This window comes from Atractosteus spatula, chromosome 8 (assembly GCF_055471065.1).
Source record: "Atractosteus spatula isolate fAtrSpa1 chromosome 8, fAtrSpa1.hap1, whole genome shotgun sequence".
Taxonomy (NCBI): Eukaryota; Metazoa; Chordata; class Actinopteri; order Semionotiformes; family Lepisosteidae; genus Atractosteus; species Atractosteus spatula.
The window spans coordinates 62,246,911-62,266,401 of NC_142713.1; the positions used below are offsets into that span (position 1 = coordinate 62,246,911).

At 40.6% G+C, this 19,491-nt stretch overlaps 1 protein-coding gene across 16 annotated transcripts in view; it reads left to right on the forward strand.

Annotated features, from left to right (window-relative positions):
- The window catches only part of ppfibp1b (PPFIA binding protein 1b), a 58,032-nt gene that overhangs the window by 14,889 nt on the left and 23,652 nt on the right, over positions 1 to 19,491 (forward strand). For 15 of the 16 annotated variants that reach the window (XM_088922990.1, XM_088922991.1, XM_088922988.1 and 12 more), the window contains exons 2-3: positions 14,273 to 14,367; positions 15,134 to 15,339. In XM_088922990.1, coding sequence (XP_088779116.1) covers positions 14,304 to 14,367; positions 15,134 to 15,339 — 270 coding nt within the window. In that variant the 5' untranslated portion in view covers positions 14,273 to 14,303. Of the gene's footprint in view, positions 1 to 14,272; positions 14,368 to 15,133; positions 15,340 to 17,413; positions 17,587 to 19,491 lie in introns of those variants that run through there. The other variant, XM_088922992.1, reaches the window with a different exon arrangement.

The following is a 19,491-nucleotide window of genomic DNA, read 5'->3' on the forward strand; positions in this document are numbered from 1 at the left end:
TGTATATTAGTTTTAAACAATGTCTATGCTTTATATTTGTCATGAGGTTTTAGTCATAAGAAAGATGGGTGGAATTCTGAAGAAGGTGGCGACAACAGGTTTTGATATTTGCTCTTCTGTATAACTTTTCATCTTATGGGAAGTGACATGGCGATGAACCATTTCTGATTTTTTGCACAAACAGTACAGCATACAGTGGTGTTGTCGGCAATGAAATGCTTTATCCACGAGCCCGTTAAGAGGGATAGGAGAGTAGAAGGACAGGAATTTATAGGGATTAGATTAACATTAGGATACAATATATTACACAGTTGCAATTTACATATTGTGCGAAAGTAACACAAGTGTAGGAGGTATTTAGTGCTCTTCATATGTGTCCTGAGAGCCTGGTGGTCTTGGTCTGTATACTTCAGGATCGTTTTCTAAATGGTAGTAGAGAGAACAAGTTGAGGTTAGGGTGACTGGGGTCCCCGACGATAGACCTGGCCTTCTTGAGGCATCTAACAGAGTAGATATCCTCGATGTTCAGTACCACACAGCCAGTAGTGTTTTGAGGCAGTTTCACCACACTCTGGAGTGCCTTGTGCTCTTGGGCTGAGCAGTTACCATACCAGGCAGTGATGCAGCCGGATTGGATGCTTTCATTGGTGCTCCTGTAAAAATTGGTCAGGATGTGTGACGGCATGCCGAACTTCTTTAGTCTGCGGAGAAAGAATAGGCGCTGTGTTGCTATCTTGGCTACGAGGTTGGTGCGGTGGGTCCAGGTTAAATCGTCTGTGATGTTGGCACCTAGAAATTTGAAACTGTTGACTGTCTCCACTGCGGACCCGCTATGAGAATGGGTGCGTGGTCTGTTCCTCGATGCTTCCTGTAGTCCATGATCAACTCCTTAGTTTTGCTGCTCTTCAGCGAGAGGTTGTTGTCCTGACATCATGCTGTCAGTGTTTCTACCTCCTCCCTGTATGTGGACTCATCACCGTTTGTGATCAAGCTGATGATCGTTGTATCATCCACAAACGTGATGATTGATTTTTTGTTCCTGGCGACGCTGTCGTGGGTGATTAGGGAGTAGAGAAGAGGGCTGAGTTCACAGCCCTGGGGGGATGCCGATGTTCAGAGTCAGGGTGGAGGATGTATTTGTGCCTACTCTCACTACCTGCGGTCGGCCTGTCAGAAAATCCAGGATCCAATTGCAGAGAGGGGAGCTTAGTCCTAGGTCATGGAGCTTGGTGATAAGTTGATCTGTTTTGTCGGTATGCAAACATGCAGTGGCTCCAAGGTGTCGGGCAGTAAGAGGGTGATGGGTGCTTTGATTAGCCGCTCGAAGCATTGCATGATGATGGATGTGAGTGCAACGGGGTGGTAGTCATTTAGGTTGTTGACTCTGGTTTTCTTGGGGATCGGGATGATGGTGGTTTTCTTGAAGCAAGTGGGGACTGTGCATTGAGTGAGGGAGAGATTAAATATGTCCGTGAAGATGTCCACTAGTTGATCTGCGCAGACCAGGGATAGCGTCAGGGCCAGGAGCCTTACGTGGATTAGTCTTTTTAAAGACTTTGTACACGTCAGCTCTGGAGACAGACAGTGGGTGTTCCCCCCCCACTGGGATTTCTTTAGCTGGTTCCGTGTTATGGACTTGTGAACCGTGTGTAAAATGAATTTTGTTCATCGGGGGGAAAAGTGATTCGTGTCGTGTTGCCGATTCGCTTTGTAATCTGATTCCGGATTCCTTTTCACATATTCTGAGTGTCCCAGTCGTTGTGATAGTGCGATTCCATTTTTACCCTGTAGTTATATTTGGCATTTTTGATAGCATTTCTGAGATTGGATCTGGATTTTCTGTACATGTCCTTGTCTCCAGAGTTGAAGGCGGATGTTCTAGCTCTGAGTTTAGCTCATACTTTGCCATTTACCCACGGTTTTTGATTTGGCTATGTGCGAACAGTAATCCTGGGGAAAACATCTTCTATGCATTTGCTGAAAGTAGCATAGTCCGTGTACAGATTAATGTCTTTCCCGGCAGCTTCACAAAAAATCTGCCAGTCAGTGGTGGCAAAGCAGTGATTTAGAATTCCTCTGACTGGCGCTGGGTGATCCTTGCCGCAGGCTTCTCCTGCTGGAGTTTCTGCCTATAGACGGGGAGTAGCAGGATGGAGGCGTGATTGGATTTGCCGAAAGGAGGTCGGGGGAGGGCTTTGTAGCCATTCCGGAAGGGAGTGTAAGCACTGTCCAGTGTGTTTGTTCCACGCGTCAGGCAGTTGATATGCTGATGCAGGTTTGGCTTGATTTTCTTCAGGTTCACACCATTAAGGTCCCCCGCTGTGATGAATGCACCCTTGGTGTGAGTTCTCATGTCTGCTTAGCTGTTCATGTAGCTCCTCCAGAGCTCTCGTGGTGTTTGCCTGTGGCGGAATATACACGCTGTGAGGATCACCAATGTAAATTCCCCCGTTAGAATGGGCAACATTTTATTGTCAGGTGTTCAAGTTGTGGAGAGCATGGCGATGAAATAGTCTCCACAGCTGTTCACCATGAGTTATTAACCATGAAGCACACCCCTCCACCCCTGTTCTTCCCCAAGTCCACTGTCCGGCCCTGACGGTTGACAGAAAAACCTCTCGGGACGATAGCGGTGTCTGGAATAGATGAGTCAAGCCAGGTTTCGGTAAACGCTAGCACATTGCAATTTTTAATGTCCCTTTGAGAAGCAAGCCTTGCTCTCAGTATTGTCAAGTAATTGAACATTAGCGAGAAGTATGCTCGGAAGTGGAGGTTGATTGCTGCGTTGTCTCCGTCTAACCAAGACACCTGCCCGCTTACCTCTCTTCCTGTGCCATCGCCGCTTTCCTCCAGAAACAGGTACAGGTGAGACTCCATAGTCCAGGTAGTCCATCCTTATTTTTGGTGCAAGCGTGGTTGCGCCAATAGGCGATCCTACAGTATGTTTATTAGCGTTTGTTGGTCATAGCTGATCACCGAACAAGCAGTATGTACAGTTAGCAGTACAGAAAACAACAAAGTAGAGAAATAGACAGAAATGAACTGGAGCTTGCGGGACGGCAGTCTTCCTCATCGGTGCCATCTTTGGAGACGCCTAACATGAGAACATGAATGAGCAGGGGTTGCAACCTTAATTGATCCAAGCATCTCCTCCGACCATTTTTTGAAAGAAACTAGAGTTCCGGCTTTATCCACACGGCTGGGTAGCTTCTGCCCGACTCCCACAGCTCTTTGGTCAAGAAGGTGCCCCCTGTTCCTGCTTTTTAGTGCACTTCCAAGTATAACGGAAGAGACTAGGAAGGCCCCCGATGTTTCTGACGTTTTTGACATTCTATGGTTTTTTGCCTGTGATTAAGCATTTGAAAAGTAAGGAATGGGTTATGATACTCGTACTTGCTGAGAAATCGGCATTTCTTCATCCCTGCATATTCCTATCCTCGTGGAGTAACTGCTTGGTGGGAAAACTTCCAAGAAAGAGACATTTGTTTTTACATTATCGCACAGCTGAGGGACAAACATTACTGTAAAACCCAGCACTGCATTTCTTGACCTGTGCTAATCCTGTTGTGGGTGCTCTGTTGTATGTCCGCAGTTTCATTTGTGCACTATCATTCAGTTAAAGAACTTTTCTGTTTTTAACTTGTGCCTCCTCTTTTTTGTTTTCTTTTTCTCGAAGATTGTGTTGTAACTTGTTTCCTGGGATTTGTTCTGCGTTCTTGATAAGATGTGGAGATTGTTTCACTTGCAGTGCTTACTGTGTTTTGTCTTCAGTAGATTGGAGTGCGCAGCTGTGCAAACTGCAAAGGAGCAAGTAGAGTTTATAACTCGATGCTGAAAAGTGGAAAGAAGAATGAAACATAGTAGTAGACTTTCAGCAGAAACACTTTCTCTTTTTCAGCATGGAGCTGACTTCTGCATTTACTTTTCAGTTTGTGAGAAGTTTAAATGACTGGTTAATGGAACTTTCCAATACAAGAGAAATTGGTAGTATAAATGTTCAAAATGACAAGTTCAGTACTTGTCAAGTGGTTTTGACAGGCGATGACTACACATTGGCAGTGTCTATGAATCGGCTAGTCCATGGTGTAAATTTTATAGTGCAACAAGTCGGCACACGTTGATTTGGTCAGGAGGCATAGTGGACATTTTCTCATGGTTCTCATACCCAGAGATTGGATCTGCTGAAACCCAGATTAGGCACCTGGTGTACCACTTTTTAATTTAGAGATTTTTAAGATATTAAAATCACCATTGAACTTTCTGTATCAATTTAATTAACCTGTAGCACTGTGTGATACACAATACCAAAAACGTATATCAATTTTGAAATGTATATCTGTATTTTTGTTTTTTTTCCTTCCCGGAAACAACGCCGACAGCAGATCCAACAATTAGCCCAGTTAAGAAAGTGGGAGCGCCAGAGACAACTGCCTGCTCCACCCCAGTGTGCGAGAGCTTACAGAGGAACCAGGGAGCTGTGTTGTGCTGCTCTGTGAGAGAAGGTCTTTGTGTGAGAGCCTGGCAGACCAGGGATAAGATTCCAGGTGCAGCTCAGGCCGATATAAACTCTCATTCACCTCTTACATCACTTGTTGAAGGACTCACAGTGGGTCTTTTGTACATGCGAGACTAGCACTTGCTTTGCTTCTCAGGGTGAAAATCGTTTCAATTTCTGCTTTTGTGTAAGTGGCACTAAGAATTAAGTGCAAAACAGCAGCATTACAGTCCTTAAACAACTCCAAAGCTTAAATACTTTTTCAGTGCTTCTAGAGTTGAAAAAGTGGAGTGTACAGTGAATTCACTAAGTGAAATTTTGAAAAAAGACATAAAAACATGCTTACCAGTTTTCTGGTTTTAAGACTTTCTGAATTATTTTTTACTTCTCTTGGTGTTTTGTTTAACAGTTAAAGGGATAACTCAAGGGGTTACCTCAAGAGGATTCAGCAGAATACACATTGAAGAAAAATATTGATCCTGTGATGTCTTAAATGTTGACCACTAGGAATTCTGTCTTCCTGGAAGGAACAGTGTTGAGAGAAACAGCTGATTTTATCTGCTCAAAAACCCCTGTACCCATTCTTTTAGACTGTCTTACCATGGTCAGCAAACATCAGGTGGTTCTAGATTTAAAGCAGCCAAATACCCTTTCTTAAAATCAGATAATTGATCTGCTTCAGAAGTGCATCACATACAGTCAGACCTGTACATCTGAGACCATCCATCCTTTGACAGGAACAACAACCATAAAGCCACTTAATCTATTGGTTTTGTATTTCCTGCCCTTTTCCTTGATGTACATTCTTATTTCTCCAGCTACGCTCACAGGACATTGCTGCATGTGAAGACGGGAATTTCTCTCTGACGTAAAAAATGACTAATCATTCTTATCTAAAGTGTGCTCATGACTCTTAATATTAAGAGAAAGAAAAAGGTTTTAATTAAACTTGTATTGACATGAATTATAGTTATACAGTATGTTCTCACCAGGCATCTGAAATGTCTGTCCATTTTGAATGTATGCGTTGTAACCAAAACCACAGCACAATTAGTTTTTAATGTTTTGTTTAAATGTTTCTCCTCATTTGATCCTGCTTGCATGAAAGAGTTTTGTAACTAGACTGGTACATTTTAAAAGTTTTTACACAGTGCCCTTCAGAAATATTCATAACTACCAATGAAATATAAAATGAGTACTATGTTGTAACAGTGTATTTTGGATTGGATAACGATGACTTTATAACAGTAATACTGTAACTATTATAGCATCACATACAGTAGATATAGCAAGTCACATTCATCATAGATGAAACATGAGGGTCACATTTATTCCCACATTTAAGTATTCCTTCAAGTAAAATCCAACAAATCTGCACCAGCATTCTGCTCCTTGGAAGTACAGTGGAGTGCTCTGGAACTGTATAGAGCCCCCTGAAGGTTTTCTTTTTCCCTGGTGAAGGCAGGTGGGGGAGGGAACCCCTCAGGGAAAGGCATGCCTACAGAGGTGAAGCGATCACATGGCCTTTATTTCAGCTGAAGTAAAATAGAATTTGTAGCTGCCTGCAGTCTCTGCATCATGTCAGAATCACAAGGAGGTATTAACAAACTTTAATATGTAAAAACAACAGTTTTTTTAAACACTGTCATCATTTTACAGATGTTTTGAATACAGGCATAAGTGTTACAATTGCAATACGTTTGAAGTCATCTTGGTGTTACTGTATATAAAAGATGTACCAAAAATCAATCCTTCACTGAGGTATAAAAAGAGAACACAGACTCCTAGTATTAGCAGCGTTGTGGTTGCGTTCAGAGGGCCTTCTGAAGAGTGCACACCAATAGTCCTTAACCTCTGTTACGGTAAGCTGAATCTACCTGAATCACCATTCATGCAGGTACAGTCCACATCCTGAAGATGCCTGCACGTGTTGGAGAAATTCAGCTGTTCTCTCCCAAACTATTTGTCTCTCAGCTTGTGATGGCCTCTTCCTAGAAGGACTTGCATGTAAAAACTGAAGCACATTTGTAGTTTGAACTCAAGAAGGCCGCAAACATCAGGAAAACCTCAGGATCAAGAGCAGTTCTGCCACGAGAAATGTCAAACTCCCCCTGATAGTAACAGAGCCTTACAGCATACTATAGGAGGTGTCTTGTAGTATAATGTATGTCAGTGGTAGATATTCAAATTAACTAAAGTGAATAAAATTGAATTTATTTTCTGGACATAATTGGCAATTATGACTTTGGTCTTGTCATGCCATTATTTTAATAGTATTGCATTTTATTTTTTTAAGCGGATTACAGAATGTGTTTTTGTTCCTATTTCAACTGAGGCATCAACCTTGGGGATTCTTAATATATACATACAATACATCTCTAAAATTTCAGTCAGAGAAGTATCACTTGCAAAACTGGGCTTCTGTCAGGAAAAGCAGTACCTGTTTTGGAAGGCTGTGCTGCCTCCAGTCTTCATATGCTGTCCAGCTTTCCCAGGATGTAACGCAGCTGGCTAAATAATCAGTTCTGTCCCAGTGGAATATGTTTGACCTGAGCTGCTCTTTCTGCAAACAAGACTAAAATGCAGTGTTGTAGTATGACTGGTGTTATAACCTATCAAAACATGATAGTGCATAGCCCCCCCCTCCCCAGAATGCCCCAGTTATCAAATCAAACCCCATTTCCACAGGCCTGGCTGCCTCATGGCACGGATGACTCACTATACTTTAATATTTTCCGAAACATTTCTGAGGTACAGTCCTTCAACTCTTATCAGAGCAGTGGGCTGCTTGTCTGGCAAAGAGAATAGTCGAACTAGAGTAGCAGTCAGGGACTGGTCCAAACACTTCCCTGAAATTTGTTTTCTGAAAACAAATCGCTTATCACAGTTACTAGCAACATATTGGTCACCAGTAAAGCATGGACAGTTATTTGATTAAGCATCCGCTACTATAGCAGTGAGGTCTTATAGATGCTTCCAAAATTATTTTTATCGTTCTCCAATTAATTTTAAACTCTCCTAATTTGGAATAGGCAGACGGCTCATCTTCAAAAAGAAACTAACTCTTGATGCCAGATACTTTTTAATTTTGTTTTTCTCTATGGTTTATGTTCTGCTTTTAATGATATGTAAACTTGAAAATGGCTTCAGGAGCAATGTGCAATTTTTTTTACTCTTGACAAGCTGACCGTGAAGACGCTTGAGCGTGGCGACACGTTTTTCCTGCTGTCCCAGACGAATCAATGCAGTTCATTTCTGGGGATTGCTTTCGTTTGCAATTTCGAATATTTGAGTGAATCCAAGATGATATTCTAAATCGCTACAGCCTCTTGGATCAGTGTGTCCTTAGAGAGACTCATCTCGGGAAGCCGGCGCCTCACTGGTATCACTGGCAAGTTTCTCGAGATGCATCGTAGTGCCCCTCGAAATTGTTTTGAGAGCCAACTTCGACGTCCTGCTCAAAACATGACATCTCTGCTTATTTGCTAGCAGACACTTTATGGTTTATTATAGACTGTTAAAAACACTTTTTCATTTCATTTTGAATTTTATTATGCCCTTGGGGAAATTTGTTTTGCAACAGACAAAGCCATGATACGATGAAGTTCCCAGGACGACAGTTATTCAGAAGATGATAAAAGATTTTTTCCATTATTGATGAGGGAGATTGCAAAGAGGATGAACAGTTTCCCGAGTCGACTGCCCTCATGCCTGGGGCAGGGAGTAATGTGAATTCACAGTGCAGAGGTTGTGCCACACTGCTCAGTGCTCTTAGCCGTCTGTATAGCCCTTTGAATGGAAAGGGCATTTAGGTTGATCTGCTTCAAAATCCCAGTGATTTTGATATTTTTCCTAAGTTATTATACTGTTACGTCCCAGTGTGTGTTCTGTGTGTGTTTTTTCTGTTATGTCCACACTGCTGACCCTTGATTGTTCTCCCTTCCCCCATTGGCCAACCATCACACCACTGTTTCAATATGATGTCATCATCAATCAGCCCTCAGCCAATCAGAACTCATTTTATTCACTATATAACATGGAGGCTTTCAGGAAGAAGAGGCCTTTCGTTTGACTTTGGTCCCGTTTGGTTTTGGTTATCGCTTCGCTTCGCTTCGCTTCTGGTTATTGCTTCGGCTTCGTTTGTTGGTTTGTTTTGCTTTGTGTGTGTGTATTTTCGTATAGCTTTGGCTTTGTTGTTTTGTTGGTTTTTTTGTTAGTTTCTTTGTACTTTCGTTTGTTTGTGTGTTCATCCTTGTTTTGCCATTACCTTGCCCCAGTGTTACATGTTCAACTTTTGTGTTCTTTTGTACCCTGCTCCTGTTGATTACTCTTGTTTTCCCTTATTTGTATTCCTGGTTCACTTGTGTTTTTGTGTGAACGTTTGTATATAAGGTTAGTTAAGGTTGTTGGGTACACTTACACACTTAGTTGATTTTGTATTAGTACACTAGTTTAGTACGGGTGAGTGCCGTTTGTCTTGTATGGTTTTGGGTAGTCAGTGCAGGTTAGCTAGGGTGTTGAAGACGCCGAAGACCGTGTGTTTCGGGTTTTCTTTTGTAGTCAGATTAGCTTTCCCTCACTGTCCTAGCCAGCTCCATTTTTGTTTATTTTCTTTCCTTTGGCACCACTCTAGTTCCTTACCCTTGTTATCACGCTTCCTAGTCCTTCACCAAAACCCCCCCTGCTTCCAAAAGAATTATCCTAAATGTTACACCCCTTTTCCCCTAGACACTTGGGGTCGTAACAATACGGTAAAGTGCTGTTACCAAACAAACTGATATGACTGTGTTAAAATATTCATTCAATTTTATAGTGAAATAGTTCAAATTCCCCTAATAAATTTGACTGACGTGTTCCTGTAACATTTCTAAAAGACTGGCTGCCTTATTGCTGGGACAGATTATTTCCCACATGGCCTTTCCACGACAGGAAAATAATACACTGCAATTTATTTTTGTTTGTAAGGCATTTCTGAGTAAAGAACATGAGACGATGAAAGGACAAAAAACTACACAAACCTCACAGAGAAAAATTCCAGACAAGCAGCATTCATGTGAATACGGTCCTGGTACTAAAATACCCCTTAATTCACTTAAGGTTTTTAGTCTGAAATTGAAGACAGAGGATCTTCAAGCTGTATTCTCAAATAGTGAAAAAACGCTTTTCCATAATAGTGAAATATACACCAATTTTCAACTACATGGAAAAAGCATTTCAATCTGAAAACAAGAAGCACTTTACATAGTGTTGTGGAAGAATTGAACAGGCCTTCCAACTACAAAATGGACTAGAAGGGCAAAATGTCTCCAGACCTCTAGGTTTGTGCCTACCTGTGTTCTTTAACATCATGCCTCAGCACACCCTGTGGTATTTCCATGCGCGTTGACTTGAGTTTCTCATTGACCCAGAGTTAAATTGGCACATAGAGATGCTATGAGGACCAAGAGAAAGACCCTTCAGTATGTAAAGTGGATCGTTTTAAATGCAAGTATGGCCTGTCAAGCAGAAAATCATTTTCTGAGGAAGTCCAACTACTGCTGGACAGTCTTTGGCTTCAGATCTGTAGTTACACACTAGTATCTGCTTTGCTGTATGTTGATATAACTGTAGCCACACAATTTAAATTTATCTCAAATTACTGTGGTGGTTTGGAGTTCCTAAACATCCATCGGTCTAGTGGATGTGTGCAGGGAAGTAACATGACATTAAGTTTTTTTCTTTCTTTTCTTTTTTCTAAACTCCTCAACTTTAAATGAGATATTCAAGTGCACTCTGTATACCGTGTTCTCTCTACATGGCTCCTACTGAATATGTACATAATACTAACAGAGATCTAGACAGGCGTTTTTTAAACTCCACATGTAACCTGTTGCAAGTTCATATTGCAACACTTACAAGCACCCTAGTTTAATTAGAGTCCGCTTTCTACTAAGATTTCTAAGATTGCTTTGCTAGAATTGTTTGACAGCAAGGTGTGATTTCCTATCATTAGTTTTTTTTTCATTACAGTGTTGCAGCAAAGATGAATATAACCACGCATTGCAGTTGTGCCATTTAACAGGCATGATTAAGGATTGGGGGGAAAAAAATCCATCTCTTCTATTACTTTATATCTTTAACATTGCTCACTCCTGCCGCTTTGCACGAAGCCTAGAGGCCTCTGGCAGCTTGTTAATTTTAGAGTCCAGAGACCAAGGGCCTCAGTGTAGGGGATGACACGCTGCACTAACATGTCATGCATTCTTTCCTGCTCTGCATTTTTACTACGGAGTAAACGCCTGACGTATTCTGAGTTTTTATAAAGGCCTGATGGTAAATCTATTATTGTAGTCGGACTGGAATAACAAAAACGTTTCCCTCTTTGCAGAAAACTCGATTGTAAGTTTTCACCCACATTTTTAAAATGGAAAGCTTTCATATCTGGAAACCACCGTTTTAAACTGTATACGCATTGTAAAGCCTCACATTTACCCTCACATTTAAAATCTGTTACTAATCAGTGTCACGCATTCTCCAAATGGCAGAGCACAAACAGCAGGAGTTACACACCAGCTGTATTTTTTATTAAACTTTATTTGCCAGCAGTTCTATCACCCTGCAGCTCACAACTGGCAGCCCACTGAAGCTGAGCAGCTATGAGCCTAGTCAGTACCTGGATGGGAGACTCCTGGGAAAGCTGAGGCTGCTGCTGGAAGTGGACTGCCAGTTGTAAGCAGTAGTCCCCATCTCTGAACTGGCTTCATCACTCTGCTCTCCTCCCCACTGAGAGCTGGTGTGTAGGGAGGAGAAAAGGGCTTGTCCAGAAAAGGGCTATAGAAGTGTAAGGAATTATTTCTTTTACACAGAGGGATATCAGGCTATTGTTATTGTTATCGATATTTTACATATCCATTCAAATATAAATATACAAAAAATGGTTAATTATAGTACTTTTGAAGATCTATGTAGGTATGGTTTTAACTCAGATAATTGTAATGCGGTAAGAAATTGTCCAGGTTTCACTGTTTATTTTGTTTTTTGCAAGAAGCTTTAAATGTGTCCATTATGTAATCTGTTATTAGGCTGAGCCACTGAGATGGAGAGAGTGTGTCTGCTTTTCCAGTTACAGTACATAGTGGTATTTTCTGGGTGGTAGTCGGGGTGAACAGAATGCGTTCATCTTTAGAAGTTTGAGAGGTGCGTGTCCTATTAAACATAAGGAACGAGAGAGCGGAATACTGTGGCCCACAGGCCCGGATTGTTTGTAAATTTCTTTCCGGAATTCTTGTCAAGTAGCGTGAAGGTAATGGAGAGTGTGGGTGCAGTGTGCTCAGGTATACTGTACATGCCAGTTAATCCCATTGTATTCACTCTGTATTGCGTTATGTACTCTGTCAGTTATCTCGTATCGAAAGACCTGTATTGTTGGTCTCTGTAAAGGTTTTACCGATTTGTTTCCAGAAATTGTTGGTCTTAATGACAAGAACTGGTATCGGAGGAGAGAAAGTGGTATCAGTTTCTTGGTACAATTTTGTAGAGCTGGGACAGAGGTTTCTTTGAATTTTAGATTATTTCTTGCAATAACAGGGAAGTTGAGGAGTATTGTGTAGCAGTCTGACTGTGGTTTGGACTGAATTTTTGATTTGGAGATATTGCAAGAAACCTTGTACTCTAATATATTTCTGGATTTGTTCAGGGAACGAGAACAATCCATTGTTTTCAAAGAGATGCTCTCTGCTAATTTCCCTGTCTGTGTCTGCCCTGATGGTGTCCCGTCCAGGGTGTTTCCTCTCTTGTGCCTGTTGCTGGTGGAGATTGGCTCTGGCTCCACTGCAGCCCCAAATTTGATAAAGTGGTTAGAAAATGGATGGAATCAAACAGTTTATTAATTTTGAAATCAGGGTTACGCAAAATTGTTGAGAATTTGTTTGGGGCTATTGTATGATTACTGAGTCACTAACAGAGTTCTCTGCTTTCTGATTGTTTAGGTTCCAGCTATAGGTTTTATTGAATATCCATCTGAATATGTAATGTAGTTAAGCCACATAGTACTATAAATTGTGTGGTAGTGGAAATTCTGTGGTATCACAGTTTAAGTCTAAAACGTCACTGTGGATATCATTACAAAAGATGCAAGTTCAAAATATTGTTGAGACCCTGCCTTTTGAAACATCAGTAGCAAAAGTGCTAAAAAAATTATCAGTTATGTCAGTTATAGAAAAACACATTTCCTTAGCAAAAACCACACTTCGCAATGTGTATGTAAGTCCTTTGTTAAAGCTACCATTTTAAAAATGAGACTTTTTATTGGTCTTGTTGATGCAATGATTAGGAATCTTTTAGGTCAGAGTCTGGCACATTTACAAAAAGGCATGTGAAAAGATTAGTTTAGAAAACCTTATTGTAAATGATTTTATTTGCTCAAATGATAAAGGAATGTACATTGGAAACGGGACATTTTAATATTACTGTTAAAGCAGATAGCAAATGCATTCAAGACCAAGAACAAGAGGCACTTTACCCGAAGGGTTATGGGAGTGTGGTATGCCCAGCAATGTTAACAAAGGTGACACCCTGACTTCTTTCAAGAAACAGGTGGGTTAGACACTGACCGAACAAGCTAGTTGGGTCAATTTGCCCTCCTAGTTTGAAACCTCTCTTATCATAGAAATAGATGTCAAATCAATCCTTGTTTCTCCAAAAAGAGTGGTGTATTTATATCTATTTCTCCAAAGATTTTGACTTGACCTTTGTTAATTCTAGTTTAGTTTATGATGACTTCTGTTTGCAGTGCTTTTATTTGGTCCTGAGGCTCAATAAAGCACACTAAGTGGCTGAGGTGTTTTGTGGTAGTATTTCCCAGAGCTTGGCAGCACAGATGGAGTTGACAGTTTTCAGGAATGTGCTGTGGTTGTCTGTCCATGTGCTAAAAGTACAAATTTTGGAATCTACAGGAAGCATAACTGCAGTAGCATAGTTTATCCCTATGGGAAAACAATGAAAAGGCTAGATACCATCTCACTTAATTGAATGAAAATGACAGGAAATTGCTTCAAACTATGCTGCAGGGTCACTCAGAAAGGCTGCTTTTAAACTAAGAGAACTAATAAGAATGGTTGTGAAGTAAAAAAAAATAGCCATTTTAGTACACTTTCAGCTCTTTGCAAAACATCATAATTGCCAATGCCTGATTTTAACAGAAAAAACGGTGTGTATTTCATAATGATCTTAAATTGTCTTTGTAACATAACGTGTAATTTTAAGAACTGGATATACACGGTTAGATTTCTGACATCAAGAATTAATATTCAGGCTTCCCTGGAAGGTTTCTAATACTGCTGGCTCAGTGCAGAATGGGTGAAAGGAGAGAGAGGAAGTGTAAGGAATGGCCATCTGACTTATATTCCTTCATAATAAGCTTTTCTGGCAGAATTTTAAAAGAGTGACCTTCTTCAGACTAAACAAATGAGAGTTACGGTAAATAACCAGTGTTGGTTACAGATTTGGCAGGCAGGGTGGCAAAGACATCAGCACTGTTCTGGTTTCTGGGGTGTCTGCGAGGAGTCTGCATGTTCCGTCTTGGCTCCTGCAGTTTTTGGTCATGCGCTCTAGTTTCTTCCCAGCTCCTGGAGACGTTCAGATTGGGGTCGGCTGACAACTGTAAGCTGACTGGGATCTCATACCGGGGCTATTGTTCCCAGCACTGCCCATGGTTTTGTGGAGAAAAATGTACACCTGTTTCTCTGGCTTTTCTGCTGCAAATATTCTGATAGTGGGTTTTTTTCACCCATCTTCCAGGGGTTGAAGTGGCTGCTCAGGAGTTTCCAAGATGATGTCTGATGCCAGTGACATGTTGGCTGCAGCCTTGGAGCAGATGGATGGAATCATAGCAGGTGGGGAAAGCAGGTGTCTGGAAGCTGGAGTCCCAGCCCTTGTTACAGACCCTACTGCGTCACTGCGATGGGTTGGGAGCCGTTTCAGCAAGATGCGAATGAAGATGCCCATAAGAATATTATGTTTAAGGTTTAATGTTTAGGATATTTAATAGAGGTTATTTCTGACTGAAATAATCAACTTAGGGAGGCATGTTGGTTGACCAGCTCCTCGTTTTTTCAAATGTTTGACTCACTGTTTTTGCCCCATTAGCTCTCACGACTGACCTGATTTAGTGCGTATGCAGCGGTCATGGATGAACAATGAATTAAAATGATGCCAAAACATTTTAACAACATCTAAAATAAAGTATTTTTTTCTAAAAACCTACATAGGTTTCTTTTAATGCTCAGCCATGTGCCTTTCATGAAATTGTGTACCATTGAATTTCAGTCATAATTAGTATTCATGACAAGCCATATGTTTTCCTTAGAAAATTAGAAAGCTGACGTTTCTTAAGGAAGCTAGTTGTGTATCACAAACAGTTTTACCTGCGGCACCCTGTCTGTACTGTTCTGCTGTTGCTCAGGTCATTTACTATTTGACCAGTTCCCTGTTGATGATGTGGGACCTGCAGAAAGTCTTCCTCGGTTTTGTATACATTAATAAATGAAGAATATGTGCTATAAAAAAACCTGTGAATTTGAAATGACAAATCCCTACTTCTCCAAGTGGACCCTCAGGCCCTTCTTCCAGCTGAGCTCTGCGGTGTTGCTGTTCCTCCAGGCTCCAAGGCTCTAGAGTACTCCAATGGCATCTTCGACTGCCAGTCCCCCACCTCTCCCTTCATGGGCAGCCTGCGGGCGCTGCAGCTGATCGAGGACCTGCGGGGCCTGCTGGAGCTCATGGAGATGGAAGAGAAGGAAGGGCTGCGCTGCCAGATCCCAGACTCCACCGCCGAGCTCATTGTGGAGTGGCTCCAGGGTCACGTGGTAGGTCCTGGATGTGGCCGTGCCAGATTCAAGAATTCTCTTATTCTGGTGTGCGCTACTTTGATCCACCACTTCGGTGATAAAGACTGACATTTATCCTCCTGCAGTTCTGATGTGAATTTGTTAATCTTTTCATAATGTGTCTTTTTCAATACAGAAGCAAATGGAAATAGTCGACTTCAGGAGCTGTTCTTCCTTTTTTCCTGGGGTGTCATTGTCAGTCACACCCTTACAAATATTCTGAGATCTGAGCCTTAAGGCCGAAAAAAATCAAATCGTCTAATTTCATTTTTTTATTGCGCATGTTCTTTAAGGGAAGCCTTGAACTAAAGGAGTTTGCGTTTTGGGTTATTGCTAACCGTTGATTTTGCCGAAAAAGTTCTCTGTTCAGATACTGAATAGGCGGTCAGTGGTAATACTCTTGGTTTTCTCAGGTGTCTGAGGAAGGGAGCTTGATGGGAGCTCTAGCAGGTGATGTACAGCTCAGGAGGGGGTAATGCTGATCCACAGTTCCTTGCAGTTTTTGCTAGCTGATAGCAATACTGAAAGCTGCAGTGTTGAGGATGATATTCGAAAGATCCCAAAGCCTGGACACCTACTTGTTTTGCAAGTTGTAAGAAAAATGAATGTTCCATGTAGCGAGTTGACAAATAACGGCACTTTTCATCACCTGACAGTTCACAGATATTATGGCAAGAAATTAGTAGTGAAGCTGCCAAGTGAAAAGCTGTCTGAAGAGCCATCGGTCCTCTGTGCAACAAAACACTTCCTTCCTCAATGGCTTTTTCTGTTTGCATCTGATCTGTCATTCCAGTGACTAAAGCTTCTATTTGAAAAAGGTGAATAGTAATGACTTAAGTCTCAACTTGCACAGAATTTCAAAGGAAACACAAAGTATTATATAAACTAAAGGGCACTGTTGAAGAATCACATTTATCCATTGTGTTCCGATTCGCTGGGATGCTGGAGAAGTGTTCCGGTGACAAAGCTTTCCACTTAATTTTGTGTTGGTTTATATTAATTTTCACTTGGCCTTAAATACAGTATTCACTACACATTTACCCATATTATAAATTTCTCGCTGTTATATGTAGAGGTGTCAAAAGCTTCTAGATTCTCTTCCCTTTTTTGCATGGGATCCTTGGATATACTGTATTTATAGCCCGACTTAAAGCATCTCTTAGTCACAATCTGCACAATTTCTGGTCGTGGACTTTGTGCTAAAGGCTGTTTTGTTTCTGGCTTGGCAGTCCAATGTAAAAGACTTCAATAATGGATTCTCATTAAGTTCAGTGTTGCAAGTGTGAATAGTTTCTAGTTCAACTGTCAGAATAAAGAAAGGTCTTTTATTACGTTTGGAACTAGACGCCTGAGGCAGCTTGGATGTTTTTCAGAAGATAAGATTAGGTCAGTGGTTTCTACTTAAGCCAGAAATTATAAAGTATCTATGAGACTCCAGATCTGAACACAAAATGCATCTCATGCAAGTTTTAAAGTACTTTTTTTCTGATGGAAATGTAAATTAAAATGCAGACATTTTGTATTCCTTTGACTTTGTGCTTTAGGGATCTGGATTGTTATTCACAAGGCTAGAATTCTGCTAATATCAGTATAATTTATTGGTTACGGGAAATGCAGATTGTGTATGTGCAGTTGTCTTATTGGGACAAAAACATTGATCCGATTAAAGAGGGAAGATAAATTCTGGTAATTTAAGTGGATGTTTTATATAGCTGGCTTTGGAAATAGTCTTTAACATGATGTTTCTAAAGTCCTGATTAATTTCAGGCTTGACAGTCCAAAGTAAAATACAAAAATACATGATTGTTTAAATTCATTGTTGCTAGTGTGAGTAGTTCCTGGCTTAATCACTGTTACAATGAAGGAAAAAAGTCCATGTTAGGTTAAAAGAACTGGATGCCTGATTCTCTGAGGACCATTGGATTCCTTTCAGAAGATAAGATGAGGTCATTGGTTTCTACATAAAGCAAAAAGTACTCGTCTATGAAGATCAAGGTTTGATAACTTCAAATGATTTGTGTGCAAGGTTTTAAAGGATTATTTGATATTTGTTTTTCAGAAGAAAAGTTGAAAATGCTTTGTACATTGTTCCCTAATCTTGGCATTGAATGAGATTACTGCTTGTGTTTTTGTAGGTTTTAAATGCAAAATGTCTTGAGTTTCTTTTGGAGGAAGAGAGTCAACAGCTCCTTTTTTGCAGATTGCATGGTGCTAATGTGTACTAAGGTAATAAAGGAATACTGCATTTTAGTTTAACAATTCACATCTTTATCCAAGGAATAAATACAAGAGAATAAGAATGATGGTGGCATATTGCTTGGCTGTCTATTGGAACCTGTAGAGGTCATACTTTCCCAAAAAGTAGAAAAACAAAAGAAAGCTTTACTTTAGATATCTTCAAATGTGAAGAGCAAATAAGCTATTTGTTTTTGTTGAAGGAATTGAATGGACAGAAGGAGACTTTATGTAAGTGTTTTATGTTTATGTTAAGGGGTTTATGTAAGTGTTTATGACCTCTCAAGTCCCTTTTTATCAATGTGGATAGGGATAATTTGGAGGATTATTTCAGAAAGTGTAGTTGGGCTTTTTAAAGGCTGTCTACTGTGAAGCATAAAAGCACCAAACATTGACATTATCAAGATGCATGAAGCATCTTCGCATCAGCTTCTGTCTGCCAGGTTTCCATAGTTCCCAAATCAAAGCCCTGTTTGCATGGTTTCCTAATTCCTCTTAAACAGAGAACAGTCTCCCCTCTTACTAAAGGTAGACTGTGTGAACTGTACCCAGTCACTTTATATGTACTTATTCTCTAATATCTTAACTAGTAATTGCAGTTGCTGGCAGCATTCGGTAATGCAGTTTGCAAAAGGAAAGAGTTCTTGATGTGGCTTGGGTTTACTGGCTAAAAGGCAAAGGTCTTTCAAAATTCAGCAGTAGCTTGAGGTTGATGACCAGCTTCATGTGGCTGGTGGATTAGGGTTAGACTTTTGTCTGTGGTTTGTTCACTCCTGCTGATGTCAACAGGATAGAGCGGGAAGACTCCCTCTCTGTCCCTAGACAAACTCAGAAGAATCAGCACACATTCCTGTGCTGGTGATAGTGGCAGAGGCTCGTAGGACCCTCTCGTGCTTGAGGACGAGAAAGGATGGAAATGTACTCTTCTCTTACATCGTCTTCTTGAACATTATCAGCAAGTTAATTTTGGTGGTCAGAAATCCGATTCCTTGGGATAATTTTGTGAATTGAGAGCTAAATGGTGACATGGAGAGAACTTTGGATATTTACAAGCATTTTAAGTGGATGAGAAAGGTAAGGCTTCAATCATTTAAACAAGTAGAGGTGCTTACAGTAGTGTAGAAGACGTAACTTATTAGTTTTCTAGATTTTCCTGAGAGCTTCTTAAATTATAAAAACAATGAGTAAAGTGTAGTGATTTTTTCTTCTTTTGGAACATGTCACCATCCTGTATTTCATGTGACCGCAAAGAATAATTTTCTCTGTATACTGTAGCTCAGCTGTGTATGAGAGGGCTTGTCTTAGCTCAAATTTGGAAAAGTGTGGATGAACTTAAAATCCTTTTTGTTTGCTCTTTGTAGAATTTGTCCACTGAATGTGTGTGGTAATCCCTTGGATAAATTGGTTTGCCTTTGGAAATGCAGAATTTGAAATTATTAAAAACTATTGGTCATTCCCTGTACTTTGATAGCAGCTTGCCTGTAAGTAATAGTCTTGTTAAGTGTGAACTGTGTTATAGTGTGCTCCCGGAGTGTTAGCGTTGCTATGGGAAATGGCAAACAGATGATAATGTTACAGCTGCCAGGGTGATGCCAAGCACTAAGTCATGTCTTTGTGTCAAATAATGTTTACATAGGCATTTACTACACAGTTAGTGTTTTTAGAGCCGTCTAATAAAACATTTACCCTAGAATTGCATTACAAATGGAACATCTTTTCTCACATCTCAGTTTGTTGAAAGGCAGATTCTTTTGCCCTAGAAGGCATTCCTTCTCACATACCTTTGCAATTTAAGCAACATGCTTTTCCAGTCTGAGTAAAACTAATCCCAATCGTTTGCAAATTACTTGAGCAGAGTATTAGACTTCAATTTTGACCCGAGGAAAGTGTGCACTT